Source organism: Geospiza fortis, unplaced genomic scaffold (assembly GCF_000277835.1).
Source record: "Geospiza fortis unplaced genomic scaffold, GeoFor_1.0 scaffold84, whole genome shotgun sequence".
Classification (NCBI taxonomy): Eukaryota; Metazoa; Chordata; class Aves; order Passeriformes; family Thraupidae; genus Geospiza; species Geospiza fortis.
Genome location: NW_005054363.1, coordinates 496,605 through 520,432, shown reverse-complemented (window position 1 = coordinate 520,432; position 23,828 = coordinate 496,605). Strand labels below are relative to the sequence as shown.

The window sequence follows — 23,828 nt, the reverse complement described above, 5'->3', positions numbered from 1 at the left end:
TGCGTTACCTCTTGTGTGCATTTTGCTCAGCACAAAGGGATGCAAATGTGCTTCCCCCTGGGAGATGTGTCCCAGCAGTGCCTGCTAGGCAGGGGAGACTGACAGCAGCATCATCTACTGAGAGCAGTGAGTGAAGCAGGTCTCTTGTTCCTTTTGTTTTAAGACAAAACAATTTGAATGAGAATTGGCTCCCTTGCATTTCTGTTTGGAAGCACAGAAGGTGTATTTTGGGATCCCACAGAAACCACTGAAGGGTCGGGCACTTTGTAGGCAAGATGGTTCAGAGCTACACAATGGAGGAAACAGCTGTTTTCTCCCATAATTTTTTCTCAGAGCCCTCAGCAGTATGGAAACTCCTGGGGATGCAGATATTTATTGACCTGGCCATTCATTACAAAGGTGTTCTGTGTCTGATGCCCCTGAGCAAAATCTGAGACATCTTGCTTGTGCTGTCTACTGAGGGGTTCGTGGGTAGACACCCCCACCTCTGAAAAAAGGAAATTCAGAGCTTCCACTCATACCCTGTGGGGAAAATGCTTTTGGAGATTTCCAGCTGCTGTTCTCTGCAGGCAGCATGGGCATAACTGGTCGAGTGCTCCTAGAGCATATACTGATATGAAAGCCCTGGCTTCAGCATGAAACTAAGGGAACAGTGCTTTGGTTTTGCTTTTGTCCGTGACTATGTTGTTTTTGATGGACGAGTTGGGAAAGCTGCTTGTGCTAGATATTCAAATGCTGCTGTGGGGAATTTGTGCTCTTTCACATGTCCAACCAATTGGGCTCTCTATCCTGGTAGCAACAGATTCATTCACCTGATGTAGGCAAGGCCCCGAGCAACCTGATCTGACTTGGAGATAGACCCATCTTTGAAGTTCTCCCTGCTTTGAACCAAATGGGAATGTGAAGAGGAGGTGGCAGAGGTGAACCAGATGACCTCCAGGAGTCTCTTTTAATCTAAATTATTGTATGGGTGTGCAATTCTGCTTTCCATGCACTGTGAGTTATTTAGATCTTGCAAGGAACAGCGACTGGTATTTCTGGGCTGTATGTGGATGATGTAAATATCCTTGGGCATGCCTGCAAACAATAAAGGTCAATTCTCGTGATGTGTGTGATGTTATATGGCCCGGAAGAAACAGAAAGGGGGCTGATGACATTTAAGGGTTTGATCAAAGTCTTTGTAGAGGTTAATATATGCATAGTGTCCAAGGATTAAGCTTTGCTCCAGTAGCTTTTAGAGTTTCGCACACTTTGCACTTACCGTGAGGGAAAAGTTTGAAGTAATCTGTTTGTTGATTGCTCATGGTCCTTACAATGACTCTTTTAGATATTAAAACAATTCCAAGTCTTAGGAAATACAGGCAGGCCACAAGCACCAGCTGATACATGTATGGATGTTGGCACAAATTTATATCTATCTAAAAATGTCTACCTTTGAGGACAAGAGCTCCAAACTAAACTTCCTAACCTAACAGAAGAATTACTTAGTGCTGAGTCATAATCTCAAACAGTTAAAGTACTTAGTGTCTGAAATATAAAATGGACTGCTCTCTGTTTCTGTGGAGAAGAATATTGGATAGAATTAATCACAGGACCAGATGAGAAGGCTATGGTTCCATTATATTCTTTTAGAGGAAAGACCACACTCTCCATGTGTGGAAACCCAAAATGACCATACAAAAATTAAAGGAATAGATATTACCGGATTTTTTTTTCTAAAATTGGATGCAAGCATACTTACTATGGAGTGAAAACACAGAGAATGAAAAGTGTATCTCAGAAATGTTTTGACAATTTTTTTGGACAAAATTCTGAAGGGATTCTGAGAAAAAGGAGGTTCAGTACACAAATTTACAGTGCCAAAAAGCTGAATAACCATTAAAAACTCTATGTAGCCATGGTGATGATAAAAAATATGGTATGGAAGGAGCGCACTGGGTTCATATGTGCTGCTGGAGTCATACCATGCTTTAATTTTCTTTGACATGGGAATAATATTACTGTAATAATCATCATCTTGTCTTTTGCAACTAGAAATTAAATTTGAAAAGAAATAAAAAAAATCATTCTCTATGTTTTAACTCCATATATGAATGAAATAAATTTCATGTGTGTCGGTAGTGTTTTCTGGAAAATTCTATACCCAGGTGCTTTACAGATATGAAAAGCTGACAATTTTCTATTCTCTGTGTAAGCTACTTGGAGGCCTGGGAAGAGTGAAGAGAATGAGTGGGCAGCATTTCTTGCAGGGATTGGAGAGAGCTCTCTGAGCAGTGTTAGTGTGTCTGTGGGCTTCTAACTGGACAAGACAAGGTGTGTTAGTATTTTAGTGAAAATTGAGGTAGTTAGGGGATGAAAGAGTCACAGCCCATGCATTTAGAAACATTGGCAGTCGGGCCAAGACAAATGCACCTTAATATCTGCCATACCCTGCATTTATCAGTAGGATGAGACTGTCCTTGTTAGAAGGGTTCACAGTTTGCTGCTTTTTTTATTTTTGTTAAGAGGGGCAAGGGAAATTTCTCTTTTGTTGCAAAGCTTTTATGAAAATCCTGTTGTAAATTATTCCATTCTAAAAGAACTGAAGCCCTGTGGGGAGGTTGGTGGGCAGAGGTTGTGGCTAGCAGACTGTACAGCAAACACAGCTTGTGACAGTAGTTATAAAAAATAAATCCAGCTCAAATCTGCAATATTTATTCTTCTATGATGCATCTGAGATTGGCTGTCTCTGTAAGAACAGTGTTAGGACAAGGAGGGGGTAAAGAACTGGAAAAAAAATATCTCTGGTAGGAGAAGTCTGTGTGTCCATGCAGAAGCCTTGATGCCATGTGTCCTGAGGAGCAGCTCAGGCAGAAGCCTCCCAAAACACTCTGCTCTCTGCATAGCAGTGGTTGGACTGCAGCTGGATGGGAGTCCTCCTGCCTCTCCTGAAACATGCTGCCAGCCTGCCTGGGAAGGAGTAACTTTGCCCTGGTTACCTGTGTATGTTACTGGCATGATGGATCTCCACACATTGCTTGGTGCTTTCCATGACATTAAGCATCGTGCTCAGTTCTGATGACAAATCCTCAAAATGAAGATCACAGAGCCTCTCTCAGGTTTACAATGATAAATGAGTTGCAGTCCATTCCCTTTCTCTTAAAGCACTAATAATGGACCTTTTTTGTCAGCTGGTGTCAAATATATTTTTTAAAATTTAAAAATTACTGCTGGCACCACCCCAAATACCTGTCAAGACAAAATGTGTGATAAGTGTCAGTGGTTCCCATCACTCCCTCAAACCCTTTGAATACAGAGATTACTTTCTACTTGCAGAAAAAAATTCTTAATTACACTCCTTTAGCCCTCATTTTCTTTTTAGAAGACGGAGTTATGATGACCTTCTCTTCTTGCAAGGCTGCTATATAAACCTGGAGTCTTCATTCATATTTAGCTGAAAGGATTTTCATCTAGTACTGTGCAACAAATCAAAAACCTACAGCAACCTGAAGACATTTTACAGTCAATCTAGTAAGACTCTGCAGTTTTCATAGGGAGTAGTAATATATGACCTAGACAAGACCCAGACAAGGGCTTGTGAGAAAGACTGTGCAGCTTTAAAATTATTGCTTTGGATGCAGGAAAGAAATATGGATAATCTCTGCCATCCTCTGACCCAGGGTAGTCTTCTGAGAGATAAGTATACAGCTGGAGACAAAAAACATCTGGGAGTTGGCAGCTTTTGCAGCTGGGTCATACCACTTGAAGCCGAGATTTAAGCTGATGTATATATGAATAAAACTTTTGAACATTGCCTTGAGTGGAGATAAGGGGATGACTTGTTCTCCCTCCTGGGACAAACGATTTTACATCTTTCCAGAAGAGAAGTGTTTGGAGACAGTGTTTACTTTTTAGGTTCTAAATGACCAAAATGGTTTAAGTAGTAAACCCTTAAAAAAATCAAGAGACGGTTTTGCATGGTTCTGAAGCATGCTGTACTTGGAAAAGAAATTTATATCTCTTGGAAGAGAAATTTACTTGTGAGAAATTTACCTCACTTCCCAGAGGTTCTCTGTTCTCCGTTTTAGACTTTACACAGAGGAAAGCTGACTTCATGGTGTCTGTGTGACATACAGGCTGATAACCTGTCATTATCATTTGGCTGATAACCAAAATAAGCTGTGAGATATGGTACAACCACCCTGCAGAGCTGTATGTTTTGCATTTACATCCCTTCTGCTGCTAATAGTTGAATGGAAAGTGGGTCCTGGGCCTGGAGTTAGGGTGTGAGGGAGAGTAATCTTCACCAAGATCCTAATCTCTCTTCTATTACTTAGTACTGCTATCCAGAATAACAGTCATAGAACCATGGAGTGGTTTGGGTTGACAGGTGTTGTATTGCACTAAATAGTTTATTTAGTTGTTGTTTTGCACTGGGTGATGGGAAATTTTTACTGAGTATGTTATGTGGATGGTTATTTCCCCTCCCTCATCACATGGTCTCTCCCTCATAGACCCCCCTGCCAATACACCCTGGTGGTCTGTTCCCTGGTTACCCCGCCCCTCACCCCTCCCCAGTGGCATCCCATTGGCTGCGGTCCTCTTTCCCCGCCCCCATCCCTTGGGTATACAACTCCACCGCAAGGGTGCCATACCCTCTTTTCTACTTTGATGGTTGCCGCAACCGGCAGTGTCCCATCCCAAGCCAATAAGCCGGACACTCGTCCCCGCGTGGAGAAGAGCGCTTCTCGTCTTTTATTTCTGTCTATGCAAGTCTGTGTGGGCCAGAGTCTGAGCTAGCCGGATTGGACTCATAAAACAGCCCAGAGACACGCAGATTATTGCAGACAGGGACCTTAAAGATAATTTTGCTCCAACCAGCTCTTGGCAGTGACACCTTCCACTAGACCAGGTTGCCTAAAGCCCCATCCAGCCTGGCCTTGGACACTTCAAGGGATGGGATGCCCATAGCTTCTCTGAACAACTTTTTCCAGTGTTTCATCACCCTCAGTGAAGAATTTCTTCTTAACATCCAATCTAAATTTCTGCTCTTTTAATTTAAAACTCTTCTCCCTTTCCTATCAAAATCTGCTCGCATAAAGAATTGCTCTCCCTCTTTTCCTAAATTAAGAAATAATTCAAGACCTGCTTGAAAAGAGGCATAGTCACCCCAGAAGAGGTTTTACAGGCATCTGGGTGAGAGCTGGTGTGGCTGTTTCTAGTGTAGCATTACAAAGTGTTGCACTTCAGAAAGCAAGAGAGAGATGGACTGGTTGGAGTACACAGCTCAGCAAAGCCAGGTGTGTCTCAAAGGGTACCCTAAAATCCACACTCTGGAAGGTGGGGCCCCCTGAACCTAGCCAGGTAGAAAAGTGGGCACAGTGGGTATGTGCCCCATTCTGCAAAGCAGTGGTTGAACCGTTGTTGATATATTTATAGCTATTGTTAGTATATATTATATACTGAGGTATATAGAAGTTCCTTTGGTGGTACTTTTTTCTCGAACAGAAACAGTGGACTCAAACGCGTATTTCTCCCCTCAGAAGGCAATTTGGCTACTGCCATGATTTAATCCCAGCTGGCAATGAAGTACCGTGCAGCTGCTCATTCACTTCCCTCTGCCCTCCTCCTGGTAGGATGGGAGAGAAAATTGGTTTACTAGGTGAACAATAATAATAATAGTAATAATTTAAAAAATGATGACTATGAAAAGGAAAAGGAAAGAGAGAAATAAAACCCAAGAGAAATGAGTGATGTACAGTGCAATTGTGCACCACCCACTGACCCATGCCCACCTCACCCCTGAGCAGTGATCAGCCAACTCCCCCCATTCTACATGCTGAACATGATGTTCTGTGGTACAGAATAGTCCTTTGGCCAGATCAGGCCACCTGTCAATGCACTTTCACCACTTACTCAGTGCGCATATTTTAAATCGTAATTCTAAGTTTCTTTGGCTTTGCCTCCTTTTTTTTTTTTTCACTCCTTGACTCATCACCAGGATCCAGCTGCTTGAGGGCTTGAAAGTTTGGTGTTTTTGTGACATAATTTACAAGTACCTGAATCCTCTACTGGAATCAGCCCATAGGGATCACTGAGCAAATGACTTTTTCAAATGGCCTCTGATTTTAGCTGGTATTCCTATATGCCCAAAACACTGCAGGCGCTTTGTATAAAATTAGGTCATAAATAAAGCCTGAAAAAACATCTCTTTAATAGTGACATCATAAAGTTCTGTGGTTATTGCTTCTCAGTGGTTTCAAAATCAAATTTGCTTTCTATATAAATAAAATGGTGTGAGATTTTTAGCTAATTAGCAGCCCTCCCTTGAAACGTGAAAGTCAAGCACTTTATTTCTAACTTGGGGATTATTTCCTGCTCTGAATGAATTGCATTACAGGCACAATAAAGAAACAACTGAGCTAGCTCAAAACGGGGCTGGGGGAGTTGGTGCCTGCACACAGCATGTTGATGAAACCTTCCATATCTGTCCCATTGGCTCCAGCTGGTGCAACGAGCTCACTAACAGAGCACCCCCATGAGCAGGGCTGCTGAAGATTATTAGCTGCCTGCAGATGTGTTACACATCACCTGAGACAACTTGGGTGAATTGCAAAGTTCAGGTGAGATGCTGATCAAATATTAGATCAGCCTCAAAACTGAAGGAGTGTGACTGTGCTCTGGGAGGTGGCAGGTGGCCATTTGGGTGTGATATAAGACCTTAAGAATCTCCTGCACACCTAGCTTGCAATTACAGCCCCAAATAATATAGCCATCTTTGCCTGTAAGGGCAAACACAACCTCTTCACCTCAAAAAAACTTGCCATATACCTTTGTCAGCTCAAGACTGGATTATTGTAGTATACTCTTTTTAGAGTGAAATATAGAATTCACTTGAAAAATGGAGTAAGCATGGAATATAACCACAGCCTTACTGCTTTCTAAGCTGAATGCTATGCCAAGAATGCATTACATGTTGCTTTGGGGTTTGCTGTACTATTATACTAGCAGTGAGCCTTTTATCAAGATCTATTCCAAATTTTATCCATTCTGCTGGAAAGAATATTTTTTCTTTTCTGAATTAACAGCCCTGGATTTATTGATGTTACAGACAGACAGAACAGTCTTAACCTCCTGCAAAAGAACTTTCTCTCTTTGCCCTGGATTTTTCTAGAGATGAAAAAAGGCTAGAAAATGACAGAGGGAGATTATGACTCTTTCTAGAAAAGATCTCAAGAGTTTGGCCCTGATGCATGTGGCAGAAACTCCCTGCATCTGTTTTACACAGCACTTGGGGCAGGGTTTCCCAATGCCTGTATGTTACATACACTGAAGGGTGCCAGGGATCTGGGCAAAGTATTCTGAGGGTAATACTGGGATAGCAGATGATAAGATGGAGTAGGAAAAGTATGCTGGCTTGGGAGGCCAAAGGCAGTTGGACTTTGTGCCTCATCTGCTGGCTTTGGGGAATGGTTCCTGATATCCTTCAAGCTACAGCCATGTCTTGGAGGATATTTATTGGTGTGGGCCAAAACTGTGATGGGGAATGAATCAGCCACCATCAGCTGATTAATCAGCCATCAGAGTGAGCGACCCTTGGTCCAGCCCTTGATCACACCCAGCCTTTTCTTGTTCAGTGATCCAAGTAGACCCATCAGTTCCATATTCAGAAAAAGACATAAATCCTCAGTTACACCTCATGACTGGTGTGTGATGGCTAACTTTTCTTGCAACAGCAGCTGGATATTTCTTGCTTTTTCCTGCTATCTCCTTAGGTCTCTTAAGCCTTTCCTTTGCAAGATAGTCTCACAGTTTTTAGGTCTGGCAGGTAGTCATTGCACCCATACACATGACCTTGTATCTGGCTCTATCAAAATATGTTTTATCTAAATGGACTAAAATCATAGGTGACTTAGATCACTCTCTTGGGCTGTCCTATGCTGCTACATATATATTATGGGGCCAGTCTGTGCTACATGCAAAGCTCATATTGAATTTTACCAATATAAACACTGAATTCTATAAGATCTATTGCTGGTTTTCACAGAGTTGCACAGGAACACATGGTTATATAGAAGAACACAGTTGCTTGCTAAAATGGTTATTCCCTCTATTTGCTGAAATCAGTAAACCAACTAGTCAGTCCAGATACTTCTTTTTGAAATTACAAGAAGTACTTATACATCTTGAAAAATCTGTCTCCATTCTCATGGTTTTTAATATATGTTTTCTTCATGTTTTGTGAAGGAAGATTTTAAATCAGGATGCTGTATGTTGTCACTTAAAATAACAGGGATGCATTACTAAGCTAGATTACAGAACTGATCTTCGTGAAAAACAAGAGCAGACAGAGATGTTCTGAGTTGTCATCTGCAAACTGTTGCCTTCACAGCATTGTTCTCATGTTTTGGGTTTTTTATAGGCAGCTGTACAAGATTTTTGCATTTTCTACAAGACTGATCTTGAACCATAAGTCCTATATAGGAATTCTGACTATTTAAGCAGCTCTATGCTTAAAAGAAATGGTGTCAAACTGTTGCCGTACTTCTTTTCCTGAAGTAACTTTTAGTGGAACAGTAATTTCTAGCCTATATTTTAAAATCAGATCAGCCTCTGACAATAACCCTTTTGTGTTGCTAATTTAATATGCTTAATATTGTAATTTTATTCTCTCTTCCATGTCAATGCTATTTTGATTTACATAATTGAGCTATCTTTTCAGAAATAATTAAATTTTATTTATTATTTTAGGAGTCAAAGCTCTTAGTTGTCTACCTTACCTTGGGAGAAATTCTTTCCATACTTTCACAAGCTCACATTTACTTTTCTCACTCATTTTCTGATGACCTACTGCACGCCCTTCAGTCCTTTTGAATAACTGGGCTAAATCTGATTTTTCAAAATCACCAGATATCTGCATTTTTGTCCCTCAGCAATTTTGTTTTCTAGTGAATCCTACACTATTCCCACTAGAGAGTTCATTTCTACGCTCTCCCCATTTCACTGCATCTGTGGACTGAGGTCTCTGGACACTGTCTTCATCTACCGATTGTTGTTTTGTTGGATATTTTTTACTTGCTTGTTTGTTTTTTTGTATTTTTTAAGGAAAAGAAATACAGGGCAGAGAAAGAATCACTGGGTCATGAGGGATTAAATAAATCTCTTTACCACTACTACTTTCCAGGGCCTAACCTCGTAGTTTTTTCTTCAGTAAGTTAGGAGTGCCAGGAACATCCCTGGAGACACTGAAGATTGATTGTTCATATAGATAGAGTGTGAGATCAATCACAGGAACAATTTTGGCATAGTCCAGCTCTCCAGACCAATTTTTTGGCATGCTTTGGGAATTGTTGTAGGCTGGGTATCATGCTGAGAAACAGTTTTCATGAGGACACCAAGCTCGGCCAGATTTAACACCATGATTGTTCCAAGTTCTTGGCTCATTACATTTCTACTGGGATCTTCCTGAGTCAGGAATTCTGTAATTCCATCTCAGACCATGGAAAGAGCCACCCTGTTGGTGACATCCATACCATGGGCAAGTTACCTAAGGTAATTTGCAATTCACACATCAAGCTGCACACACCAAAACCAGGCCCTGCACAATACATGCTTGGCTACAGCAGTGCTGTCTAACAGAAAACATCAACAGCATCAAATATGTTCCTCTGGGAGACAGAAAAGCTATAAATAAGAAAAAAAAATACACAGAAAGCCCTTATTTGGAGAGGACTGAATGGGAGAGAGGATGGACAAGGAGCACCAGCTACATCAGGGCAGTCAGAGATCCTTGAGATCACCCCAGCCAGGCTCGTTATAGACCTGGTGGCTGGATGGCAGAGACATGTCAATTGAATGAATTAGTCCTGTGGAGAGGCAGGTCAAGAGCTGCAGAATGGTGCTAAAATATCTTTATTGCTTCCAGTGAGCCAGCAGCTTCCCATGCTGTGGCATGGTGAGTGGCAGGGTTACACCAGCTCACCCAGAGCTGGCTTCTGGCTTTTTAGGCTGTGTTAGTGCAGAGCACAGAGCTGACCTATAACACATTTTTACTTGTAAAGTTCAAAACAGGAGGGAAAAGAGCAGTGATATCTCCCTGAGAGATCAGAAACCATTAAAGATTTTGCATAAAGAGAGGAGAAAAAAAAGACCTGAAAGAGATGGCAACTTGCCAATAGGTTACTCATGGACAGTAATAACAAGTGGACCCACAGGGCTAAAACAGCAGCCACAGGATGAAGTCTTGTCATAGAAAGACTCTGCTTTCCCAGATGAAACCTCAGGCTTCTTCCCCTCTCCTACACTGTTCAGGTCTATTTTCATTTCAATAAAGTATCATGGAAGTGTACTGGAAATTAGCCAGTCTCACTGTTCCCAGCTCTCCCTGTTTTACAGTACAAAGTGCTGTGCAAACTCCTGAGGCACACAACTCTCCTGCTTGTTTTGTTTTGCTCCCTGGCATCTGTAAGCCTCTTGATTAGCTGGTGGCCACAGGCTCCCCCAGCCACCATTTGGGAACACTCACCCTGAAGGATGACACCTGCTTGCCTCCAGAACCTAGGGTTATCCTGGTGTGTTGAGGCAACAGCTCCTGGCGCAGTTTTTATGAAAGACTGTGAGTTCTGAGACTCGAGCATGGAGCCTGAGAATGTGGCGAGTTGTGGCTGAGCACTGACAATGAGATGATGCACAGCTTTGGCCTTAAGTGAGATTTATAGCTAGGACTGTTCATGATGCAAAGAATCTGTCACTGTCAAAAGAAAGAGAGAAAACAGGCTCTGTTCATTTTAAACAGTTAATTGCAGAGGTTGTTCTCAGTTGAATAGAGGTACAGGCATGTGATGTCAAAAAATTTCTTTTCTGGGTGCTCAAAACATCTCCGTTTAGACCGTGAAGTTTTTGGTCTGCAAGTTCTGAAAAACTCAGCTATATGAACATATGTTGTCCTTATATGATACAAATATATCTGTGCTTTTATCACATGAAAACATTCAGATAAAGACTTTCCAGATGCTCCCAATGCCTTGGATTTAACCTAATATCTTTCCTAAAAATAATGCTCCAGCCTAGCTGTGATACATTGCCAATGAACAGCTTGTATAAATCTCTGCATAGTGATCTCACAGAAAAAAATATTTCAGTTTTTATTGATTTAAGTAGACATCAACTTAATTCTATAGGAGGGCACACATTGAATATGCTTTTTCTTTGGAAAAAAACATCCAAGAGATAACACACTTTCTAACTTGCAATAAATGTTATTTACCCGTAATAGTTCACTTTTTTGCTCAATTCAATGTCATTTCCTGGGCAAAATCCCCAATTTTGAGACAATGGTTTTGGACAAAAATGTATTTGAGGCAGTTTGAATGTAAGCACTTTGTGTGTGAGAAATGTACATGTGTGGTAAAATAAAGTACAGTTGGATTTAATCATAGTACTTTTAGTGTATCACTTATGCCAATCAGGAAATCTAGATAAAGTTCTACTAACACAGAAATACCAGCATTGCTTTTCTTCCATGACAGGTGGCATAGAAAATAAATACTTTTGTTTAAAATATGATTTGCACCATTTTCCTTTTGCATAAATCAGCTAAGGTCCATAAATGAGAAACTACTTGGATTTTATTTTAACCAGATTCACAATCCATGAAAAAGATACTGCCACGTAGCCGTGTAAGAAAGCAACCTAATTCTCTGTCAGTCTGCTGCTCATACACAGAGAGTTCCTGTGTAAGTGAAGGCCGCTCATAGTGTGAAACCCAGAAGCACCATGAGCTGGCAGCTGGGAAGCCTTGTGCTTCAGAAAAACAATAACAAGAAAATGTTGTTGAATTTCTCAAGGTGTGTGGTGAGTCACAGCACACAGTGCTTCTTTTCTTGGGGGAATACAAGTGGATTCTGACTTGTCATGCCCCAGCAGAGAGATAATAGCTGTAATTCATTAGAGAGGCTAATTTCCATTTTTCATTACTGGAGCAAAACTTTATAAACTGTGTTGAATGGAATGGGAGCTTTTATTTCCTGAGGCTGCATATGTAATCATTTTAATTCAAACAACCAGTCAAACCAGCCTATGCTGGTCATTACATCTCCTGTCTTCCTGTCATTTTGTAGTTTAATTTCTCCATCAACTCATGCCTAGTTCTACATGTTCTTTCAATTTCTCTGTCTTGAGGCATACAGCAAAGCAAACTTATTGGTGGTGGTTATTTTGCACAGTTTCTACTGTCTCGTTTTCAGAATAGACCAGCCAACATCTAACATTGATCTTACATTATTTATGTTTTAGCTGTGCAAAGAGAATACTTTCACACTGGGAATGACTTTAAACTATGTCCTATTTTAAGACAAACCTATTTATTTTCCTCATGCCCTTGCCACATTTGCTGATCAAAGCCACTTACATCTAAACAAGTTTTGTTTCTTACAGGTGCTTTGCCTGTCTTATTTTATTCTACAGTACAACAGCTTGTGAAGCTGAATTTATAACTCAGCTACTGCATGCATGGCTTCATCCTGTGATGGAAAAGCCAAAGAGTTAGAACTCCACTGTAGGTTACAGAGGAAAGGAAATCTGTGTCACAAGAGTTACCAAAAAATAAAACAAACCCAAACCCCAAGCCACCAATAAAATCCCTGAAGGAGCCTTAAATCATTAAAATCCAGGGAAACTTTACCATCCTGACTACAATTTCTTCAAGAATTACAATATGCTAGAAGGCAATCTGAAAAACAGCAGAAATCGGGAAGAACCAGAAAGGTGAAAAGTAACAGAGCAATCCGTGGACTGCTCTCAGAGCAATCCTGCAGTTGGTCTCTAAATGGGAGTGACATTCTCCAGGATTCTTGCTTGGACTACGCAGATGTACAGATGTGTTCCAGCTTCTGCAGTGCTATGCACCAAAGCAAGGAGATACCAAGTGATGATTATTTTCTAAAGCTGAACTTTAAAGAACCACCCCAAAACCAGGGTACTTTATGTTTCTGAACCTTTGAAATCTGTAAAATATAGCTGCAATTCTACTTCAACCTCAGATAGCAGACTACTTCAGAAGCTTGCTTTACTTCATTTATTTGCTTATTTATTTGTAGTCCTGACCAAAACCAGATAAACAGGAAACAAAAAAGAACTGTCTGCCTTACTCATATCCCCTGCCTGTTTTCAAAGAAAACGTGGTTTGATAGCCAAGGGTTGGGGTGGTTGGCATCTGGATTAATTTCTGACTCAAGTTCTTGGTGCCAAAGCTGTATGTTGGTACAACTATTAGATAATAGACTCCTCTTGTCAGGAATCCTAAAAACAATTGTATCCATAAAAATAAATATGAAAAAAGCAGCATGCTTTTTTCAATGTGCAAAATGGTTTAATTCAATGAGGTGTGAGAGAAAAGGTAAAATCACTTTTCATTTTATCTGAACTGGATTACCCATCCTCCTTTTTTGCTCTTATGCATCTTGGGTTCAATTATTTTCAGAAGATATAACTTGCCTCACATCATCCCACAGATGGCTTCCAGCCCTTTAAGAAATGTACTATGCAAGCCAAATCTCTGTGATGTTTACACTTCCTTTCAAGGTGGTTTTAGCAATTTTTATCTCATTATTTTCCTACTTAGAAAAACCTGGCAAACTATCAAAAGGAAAATGTGCAGATGAGTGCTCTTCATGGAGACTAGATGGATGCTTAGTAACAAGTGGACCCACAGGGATAAAACAGCAGGTTCCCAAGGTTCTCAAGGTTCCCAAGCCAGGCTAACCTTGGGTTTTCTGATTAGCTTGTTGAAATTCAAATTCATCTGATGCCTGTGGATCCTTTCAGGACTAGTACCTCTTCTGATGAAGAGTGAAGTTATCTCAAGTTGTCTTGTATTATGCACCCCAAAGGCTAAAAGCTGGTGACTGTGAGGTGAAGAACACCTCTTGCCTTTTCTTCTACACTGATAAGCCTACACAAGGCTCATGATTTTGGCCTCCCTTCCCTGAATTTGCAGTGCAGGGTAACAGCTTGTTGCCCTGCTAGCGGCCAGCATAGCATGCTCCACACTTAAAATTGTGGGATACGTTTACCAGGCTGCAGTGCTTCTGCTGCCATCCCTTATGGTACAGACCAGCAGGCGCAGGGCACTAAACACTGTCTTGCGCTGTCTATACTGTCATGGCCTTTCACATGTGAAGCCTACAGCCAAATTAAAAATTCTATGTACAGGGAAAAAGTAAAAACTTTACTGCATGCCCTCTTTGGCTGCTAGGAATAGGAGAGGAGAACACACCTTGTGTTTCCTTTGTGAGCAAAGGTCTCAAGAGTTTTAGTGTTCCCTGAACCTGTACCTGAGCATACAGGCAATTCCCAGACCTGAAATTCCTGGCCATCTTGAACCTCTCAGCCTGCACGTTCACACGTGGAGAAACAAACTTCTCCCTAGTGTCCCCCTCCTCTCTCCAGTGCACCCTTGGTGGAAAATGCAGCACCTTTCTCTGTTGTCATAGTCCATGAAACATGTTTCGCTCCCCACACTGGCCCATGAAAATCATACTGCTTTTCTCCTTCACAAATGACCCCCCAGGCATAGACAGGTACTGTAAAAGAAAAACAGGTATGTTCCTTTAGGTTATAAATTATGGCATATGAAAGATGACTAGGACAATTTGATTTTCTTTTGCTGGCTCCCCCTGGAAGACTGAGGGGAGAAGACAAATAGCTGTGACTAAGTAAATATGACAGTAGTCATATAAGGGATGGAGCAAACCATATGGAATATCAGAACCTTGTTTAAATAAACATACATTCTGAACCATACTAATATTTGAATATTATGAATAGAAATTTAAAACACTTCTTGATGTGCCTCATAACCCCATTTTTCCCTGTAATTCCTTTATGGCAACATATTATGGCTAAAATTTCTATCTGAGAGACCCTTGCACCCTTGCCCTATTTACCTCTAGCTGAACATCAATCTGACTTTTAATAGCTGCCTAAAGATCCACAGTTTGGAGTCTTTGCTCCATCTGGTTTCTGATAACAGGCAAAGCTTGATTAACTAATCCTGATAAGTTACTATGGCAACTTCCACCACTGCAGCAAGGATTAACAGGTATGTTCTTATCATTGCTCTTTTACCCCAACTATGCAATTTAATCCATTAAAATTAAATGGTGAATTGTGCAAATAAAGTCGGAGCCTTGGACTCCTTGCTGGAAATTAGTCATTGGTCTGGGTCATAGTGTGAGTGTTGCTTTCTTTGTTAGAACACACTTCAGCAAGCCAACAGCTAGAGAAGTAAGGTATAAAAATCAGATAACATTGCATTCAGAAGTGCAATAAATCCTAAAGAGAACCTTAATGTTAATCCTGCTATGTGTCACTACTAATAGTGTAAAAGGATTCCCAGTTCCCAATTCCTTTAGGGAATGGCTGCCTGAATAAGTACAAAACAAATTCAGAGGTTCTAAGCAGCAGGCACTCTAGTGTTCCAAATGGGGGGGAAAAAATTGTGGTGTGCATGTAAAGTCAGCTGTGTGATGACAATGCAGCATCAGAGCCCTTCCTGAAACCCTGATAAGTTCACTTGCATTTTTTGAAGAGCTTCCAGATTGAGTGTGGGCTCTTTTCTGGAGCAAAGTTCAGAAACTGGCTTGTGTCCTTAGCATCCCCTGAGTACCTCTAGAGGATGGCTCATATCCTGTAGCGAGAGTCTGGCTTTGGTCACCCTGGTCTAGGAGGCCAGAGTTAAATTTTGGGCGGATATAAGACATAAATGTCTTGCTCAGATCTTCCTTTTACAATGATGCTCTTTTAATCTCTGTTTTCGCTCTGATGAAATGAATGGCTGAGAGCAGAGAGAGTGTTATAGCATGAGAATGAGTGGCCTTGAAGTGATTGTGGTGCCTTTGCCATGGGGACACATTAAGGAACAAATGGCATTGAAGAATATGTCCCTATATATCACTAACTATTTTCTAGATTTCTGAAAGCGTGTTTGCCAGCCATATTATTTCACATTTTAGCACAGAAATAAATCAACATTACAACCTGTGGAAAATAGGATTTCTTAAAATACTTCCTCAACTAGCTTGAGAATTCCAGAGGTTTTGTCCCAGAACATTACCAAGTCAATTTTCAGCTAGTCACATTCCCAAGTGAGCTGCATGTTTTATGGGCAGTACTTTTTCTCCAATCCATCTTTCCCCTGTATGTCTATATCCAGCTGATTTCATGATAAAAGAGATTTTTAAGGGATCCGGTTTTGCCACATTGATTTTTATCAAGCAAGGGGTGACTTGATAAAAGTATGATGAATCTAGGCCTCTGTCTGCAGACAGAAAAGAGCTGGGTTATCCATTTTCCATTTAACAATGAAGGTCTTTACCTAGGAGACCTAATGCTGGACTGAGAATAAGAGTCTGGATGGGATTGAGACAGGCTCTGTCCTCTTTTCTTTCCCAGCTATGTAAGCATTATAATCTGGGACACATGGGTTGGGTTGCAGTTAAAAACAGTCATGGCTTTCCAGTCCCATGTGAAAATGCTCTGTACCTGACAAAGAGGAGGATATTCCCAGTCTCTGGGAGTCTTGCACCCTGGACAGTATTCCATCTCTACTGCTCCGCACTTGGAGATTGCCTGAGCATAAGTGACAAGGGGAAGACTATGTACACTTTCTCCTCTTTCTCTTGTGAGGCAAACAGGTTACAGTTCCGATTTTGTTAACTTGGGTATTAGGAATATCACACTTTACAGCAACAGCTGATTTTTTTTCTGGATCACTCCATTCCCATAGTCCAAGTGAATGGTTAAAAAAAACACAGAGAGGCAATGAGCAATGACTGGTAATCCTGCATTTTGACTTCAGAAGAAAAGGTCTGAAAGACAGAGCTCGTTAAGGTGTTCAAGACAGGAACTGAGTTTTAATATATGTTCAATGCTGAGCACAGTGTGACCGCTTGTTGCCGAACCAAATCAAGTAGAAATACTACCAAGGTGTATGATAGTAATTTCCTAGTCTATGCAGACCATGGGCTCCAGAAAGAAGAATCTGTGAATGAAATTCATCTGACATGATGTCATTGTTCCTGTCTGAGCTACAAACTCATCTGCAGACAATGGTGAGAAGCAGGAACTGAAGAGTACAAGTGCTACTTAATCCAACAAAGATTTTTAAAGCGTCTCAGATCAACTGTGCCCTGAAAGTGCCTATTTCTCTTAGCTGACACCAAAGGATACATTATCTGTCTGGCTCTGTGGTTAGATACCCCCATTTGGTCAACTGGATTTTTTCTGGATGAGGGAATAAGAGTTGAAAAGATTTTAATGTACAAATTATTTCTAATATTATAAATGTTCCCTGATTTTTTTAATGTAAAAATTATTTATAATACTATAAATGTTCTCTGATTTTTAAAGTCCATTAGCATTCATTGTGAGATCATAGAAAAGGAAGTTTTTACAGGTTCATTTCTTATGCAGTGACTTTTTTCCTCTAAATGACTGATGCTTTTTTCAGCAGAAAAAATACATTGCTCGAATTCCTGTTATTTCTCCATATATATCACACTTTAATATAGGAGCACTGTAGGTATGTTATATTAAAAACACAATGCACTTTAAGCAATTAGCTTTTTACTTTACTTTCTCTAGCAGTTACTTAGGTAACACAGTTATTATTATGTACTGGATATTTTTATGGCCTTGAACATTTCAAGAGAAAAACAACTTTCATTCTGGTCTGTTTTCATTTGCGTTCCTACATAGCATTTATGCTGTCCAAATATATAATAAGAGAGGAAAAGTCTCAGCACCTTAAAGCAAAGGCAATTATCCCAGGGACTGTTAAGATCTGGTTGAGTATCAGCAGTGTGGTTTGCTCCCAGACAAATGAACAGTAATGTCTGCTGTCCATCAGGATCTGGCAGTGCTTTAGTCTTGCCTGAATTCAAATCCATCAGTATGGGTATTGACATCTCAACTGGGTGTCTATGAACACACCACAGATGGTGGAGATCTGGAGTGAGGTTCAGCTGCCTGCAGAATGATATCCACTGCTTTGGAAACCTTCCCTCCCTTCCAGAGCAGATGTCAAATAGGTCCTGCACCATACCTGAGATCCTCGTGTGACGTTTCTCTCTGGAAAGGCTGTGACTTAGTCAATAGCATCTAGACAGTTATTCAAGTTTCCAGCCGTCTCATTTTGGTCTAATTTAAGATCTTATGAGTAGCTCCCAGCTCCCTCATTCAATATAGATAAAAATGAATTTAATGTCATGTTGGAGTCCTCTAGAGCATCAGGAAGATGGGAGAATTTCTGTAAGGCCTTTATCACATCTCTTAGCTCTTTGCAGATGCCTAGATAGTTCAGGGCATGTCACTTATCATGACACTTGTGTTTCAGCCAATGATTTCTGCCTGTTACTGACCCCCTTGACTAGCTCTCCACTGCTACCATGGAAGATTAACAAATCCAGCTCCACAGAGCCCCTGTATTAAAGACACTGAATCAGGCAGAGGGAAGACCATTTCTTTTGTACCAGAAATAACATTTACATGACATACATTCAGTACAGAAGCAGCAAGACCCAAGAAAACCAAAAAGACACATACACGATGGTAATTTATGATTGCTGCCACCAGATCACAAAGCCACTGGAACAGGGTGAAATTGTGAGCTTCTACGGAGTCCCTAGTTGACCACATCTAAGTCCTTAATTCTGATAGTCTTAGTCACTTTCACTTTGGTAGGCCTGTCTGGGGAGAAGTCAGGTATTGACTGCTCAGAAGGAGTTAGATTATTTCAGTTCTAGTAGCCCTCTCTAACCTAAATATCTTGTCAAGCCTGAAGTTCTTCATAGCTGATGGAGGAACATTGGCATTTCCACAGAGCTATTCATGCAATCTCTGGCAGATACCTACATTAGACTGGGAGTTAACCTCTGAAAATACCTGTTTTCTTAACCAGCTGTCCAAGGAGTCCATACTACTCAATCCTAATCCTGTAGCAGGGGTTCTCTGTTACCGTGAACCTCAGTACTTGGCAGGCTCCAGAACAGGATCTTTTGAAGTGTTTTGCAGTTATTCTCCCATTTTCCATGTTGACTAAGTATCTGAATTGATAATATCTAGCTACTCATTTTGCCCTCATGTGGACCTATGAGGTTGCTAGAGTCTACACGCAGACTTAGGATCCAGAAAATGCTGTTCTGTTTGCTCAGAGATGCACAGTCTTAGGCTTGTCCTCTGTTAATGATGGATACAATTTGATGTGATGAATCCATGCTTTTCCCTTCCCCAGAATTGTTAATCATCTTGGCTTTCCCATCAAACATCTGTAACTATCCACTCAAAATTTACTGTTTACATGCAGCTCTACATTACAGAAGCATTCTGTATTGCTACCCCATCAACCTAGATTGATATGATATACATTGATATACATTGATATGATTGAGGGGTGGTAAATATTGAAGGATGATAAGAGCAGAAAAAAATACAGGAAATCTTTCCTAATGTAAAATATTCGGTTTTGACTAAAGAAGGGTCACAAAAGGCTCAGCATTTGTAATGAAGAAAAACCGTCTTATTTCTTGTATTTTACTTCTCTTTAGCCACTGTAATACACATAAAAGTCCATGAAGTGCTATTTTCTGTCTATCACAATCAAAGAAAAACATATGAGATGTTTAGTTTGGAAATCAGTTTCAGTTTGCTGTAACCTACTATTTGTTCTGAGTGGAGTCCAGCACTGCACACTCCTGTTACGAGTTCACAATATATCCACGTGCTGCAGTCTAACAAATAAAATAATCTGCAAAGGCTGGAGAAAACTGATTGCCAGCAACACATAAAACATGTTTTTCTTTGGAGAGTGAGATTCACTGTTTGCAACTAGTTTAGAAATTACCAAAGTTTTAATTTCTGTCTTGCCATCTACACTTGTACACAACTGACTTTGTTGCGGAGAGGCATTTTATGTTCTGTAGTCACTTGCAGAAAAAAGGACCCTCTAATTCTCTAGTCGTAGATGAACAGATGATATATCACAAATCCATTTTTTATGAAAACTTAGAACTGGTTGGCTGCACTCATCTTAGCAATGCAAGAATTCAGTGCAGTGTAGCACCTTCCAGGGAGGCAGGCAGTTGTTGCTGCTACTGTCATATTACTTGGAAGCATCTAAATGAGCATGGTTTATGCATTGCAAGTGGGGACACAAGCTCTGCCACTAATTTTTAAACCATGTTTTTTTCCTAATATGATATTGAAACATGAAATGCAGTAGGTATATATATAGAGTTACTATCTTTATCATGAACAAGAACATTAAGAATTTCCTTCTGCACAGATTCATGCACAGACACGTGAAATGAAATGTGATCTGTCTTCCAGCTGAAAGAGCAGTGCAAATGTATTTCCTGCTCAGATTATTCTTCCAGAGGCTGGTAATATAAACTTTCTGTATATTGGAAAAAATCCCCTGTCTTTATTGAGTAGAAGATAAAACATCAAATGGAAGGAAGTAGATTTTAATCCAGATTTACAAGGTGAAATTTCCATTGAACAGAAGTTGTGCAGCCTTCAAATTGACAATTTTCATTTGAGTCTAGCTATCCTTCTAGGTACCTGATGATACCATGGCAATGAGTGTGATTAGCAGTATGATAAGAACTATGCATCAATATCTTATAGACCAAAATCTCCTTTGTGCACATCTGATTCACAGAGCCTAGCTCCAAGTCCAGGAGTTATGGACACATTTAGACATCTACAAACTGGATCTCTGAATTAATCATCCAGATTCTATTCATCCTCAGTAGGGAGAAGGAGATAATTCAGATTCTTGTCTTCTCCAAATGAGTATTTTTAGCAAGCTCTGGAGGCGCTATCTCCATCTATTAGTAAAGGAATGAAGCGATAGCTCAGACTTCAACTGTAACACTAGAAACATGAAAAGCTAGGACAAATAAATCCCACTTCATGTTTATCTGGTTTGATGGGCACAGATGTGCCTAGATATCTTACTTTTGTTTATGCTAACAGCCAAGTTCAGCAATCACATAGTTCTTTAATGTACACCAAGTGAAGACCCTTAACTGTGCCATTTCTTCATCTTACTGTTTGCTGAAAGTCTGGTGATTAGGAGTGGATTCTATCTGCAGATTTTTTATTCCCCACCTCTCTAACGGTGATCCATAGTACCATTCACACACCTATGTCTTTCCTGGAAATGAGATGATGACTCCCATAGGGTCTTCACACCCATCAGGTAAAGGAAGTTCAACCAGTACTAAAAAGTCCATTTTAGAAGATGAGCATGCAAGCACCGTGTTCCATGAGACATCACTCTTCAGGCAAGGTACCAACTGCCTGGCAGTCAAGATTAGTGCATTTTCTTTGATAACTAATTAATGTAGACATCTGTGGTTCCTGTCACTGTTGGGAGATGGCCTTTGCTTGCCCATGCTGGTCAGGGTCTGAGCAGCAGGCAGACCCATTCCACCTGAAGACAGAGGCAACCACTGTAACAAAGCTCTGTCTTAGCAACCACCTCACGCACGTTCGGAATGCAATGTGTCGGATACAGCAGCATACACAGCCATTCACCTGGGGGACGGAATAGTATCACCATTTTTAAAAACAGGACTTTGTCAGGTCTCCCAGGAGGGTTCTGACAGCCACCATCATTCATCCACCCTTGCCACCTGGAACTGGTATTAACCATGAGGGAAAAAATGATCGCACAGACTTAAACTTAGATATTGCTGCGAGACAGAAACTGAGACTAAACAAAACTTGATACTAAGCAACCACTTAGTTTGGAGAACCAATCAAGGCCTAAATCTAACACCAAATGACCGCAATGAATGTGGTAAAACATATTTATTAATTTTGCATATTGCATCCAAACATCTAATAAGAAACAGGACTCTGTGTAAACATGCAAAATGTAAAACTGGAGGAGCTGTACATTTCAGGAATCATCTGCTGATTAACATCACACAGGGTTATCAAATCCAGCAGCACAACATCTAAGCGTTTTGGGGTAGTAGCCTGTGGGAAGCCAGTAGGCTTCCAAAACACTTGTGCAAGCCAGTGATCTTCAGACTTAAGAGTGTGACCCAAAACTCCAGAATTATGATGTATTGTACAGGCTCATTGTTTGTATACTATCCCATGGCCTCTGTATGCAGAAGATACTTGAAAAATTAATCTCAGAACTTTAAACCCTTTAAGATTCATACCTTCTGGATTTTATTCTATTGTCTCTTGAGGAAAAAAATCTTGAGGTTAAACATCCTATCCCAGGAAAATTGTGCTATCATGGCATATATTTAACAGTTCAAGATTGTGTACCAAATGGAGTCTAACAAAACTGAAATGAAAACTTCACTTTTAGGAATGCCCTGCAGGATTCTCTGGCCAATTCAGATCAATGTCTGATTTGTCTACAGTCTTGTTACTTTTAGTCTTTTATAGTTAAAATGCAAAGCAGATGATGTATTTTTAAGTAATATTTTCCATTTCATGTAGTTTTGGAGCAGTGGGAAAAAGTTGCTCACAACTGATTTGTTAGATTACCATCACATTTTTTCACTGTAACAAAAACCATAGCACTGTGGAATAAAAAAGTTAAAAAGAGACTTAAAGTACATTGGAATTTATTCCTAAAAAGGGTAGTTCAGGGTATCTTCCTCATGGAAATTGAGACTTTATCTGCTTTTACTTTAAGGAAATCAGAAGAGACTCTAAAAGGACATTTTTTCCACAAAGTGTGACACAGTATATTCCCCTCCCCAGGGTAAAGAGCACAAAAGGTGTTCTTTCTCAGATGAGGTGGATGCTCATCCACTAATCTATGCAGCCACTGTACTGTATGTGAATGCAAATCACCCATGAATGCCTCGGCCAATTTCTCAGTTGCCTGTCTCCACAGTATGCATGTGCATTATGTATTATATGTTTAAGAGTGCATCAGCTCTCTGGTGAAAAATCAAGAAAACTTGCATGTCCTCCTGAAAGAAAATGTGGAATTATTTTATACACGTACAGCCAGGGCAGGCTGCAGTATGTTCTCTGGAGAAATTCCAGCTGAATTATGACAGCACTGCTGTACAGTGATGTGGTGGATACAGAGGTACTGGGGGCAGCTCAAACACAGGAAGCAGCATGGCTGTATCAGCATGGTGCTCTCTGTAGACTAATTAGTCCTGCTAAGAAGCTGGACTATTAAGTCCATGCTAAATGCAAATCTATGCTTTCAAACCCTTTGGCTGTGCTGAATGAGCTCTGCTGAGGAAGGCTTTTCTGTCTGGAGCCGGGGACCTCTAACAGCCGCTAAACTTATGAAGCTGTAAAGCATAAGGAGATTGGCCAGCAAGACAGGAGCATTTCTAGGGAGAGAGCCCAGGAAGGCCTGGGAGCTCATTTTCATTGCTCCAAGCACAGGCCTCAGAGCTGAATGCTACTGCAGTGTCTGCATTGCTCTACATGCCCTTGTAGGGTTTGAGACTACGGGGATGTTTACACCAGTTTTAGTACACTGGAGGAATACATTGCTCCTTTCTGGGGATGAGGCATCATCCTTGGGGTGAGAGAAAAATACTGGAAGGCAGGAGCAGCTCTGGGCACTTGGCAAAATGAAATTAGAATGCAAACTTACAGAAAGATTACAGAAAGAACTGCTAGTATTTGAGCCTACAAGACACACACACAAAGTAAAGATGGTGAAGATGAAACTTAAACAAGTGTTTTGTCCATCATCATACAAAGACAAATGGGAATGAAGTGAAGAATAAGAATACCAAAGCTTACACCATGTTGCATTGTCCTCCAGATAGTCCTCTGGGAAGCAA

At 40.6% G+C, this 23,828-nt stretch overlaps 1 protein-coding gene across 1 annotated transcript in view; it reads right to left on the bottom strand.

The window, feature by feature from the left end:
• The window catches only part of GPC6 (glypican 6), a 503,396-nt gene that overhangs the window by 35,508 nt on the left and 444,060 nt on the right, over positions 1-23,828 (bottom strand). The window contains exon 7 of the mRNA XM_005424127.2: positions 23,788-23,817. Within this exon, the coding sequence (XP_005424184.1) occupies positions 23,788-23,817 (30 nt within the window). The remainder of the gene's footprint in view (positions 1-23,787; positions 23,818-23,828) is intronic.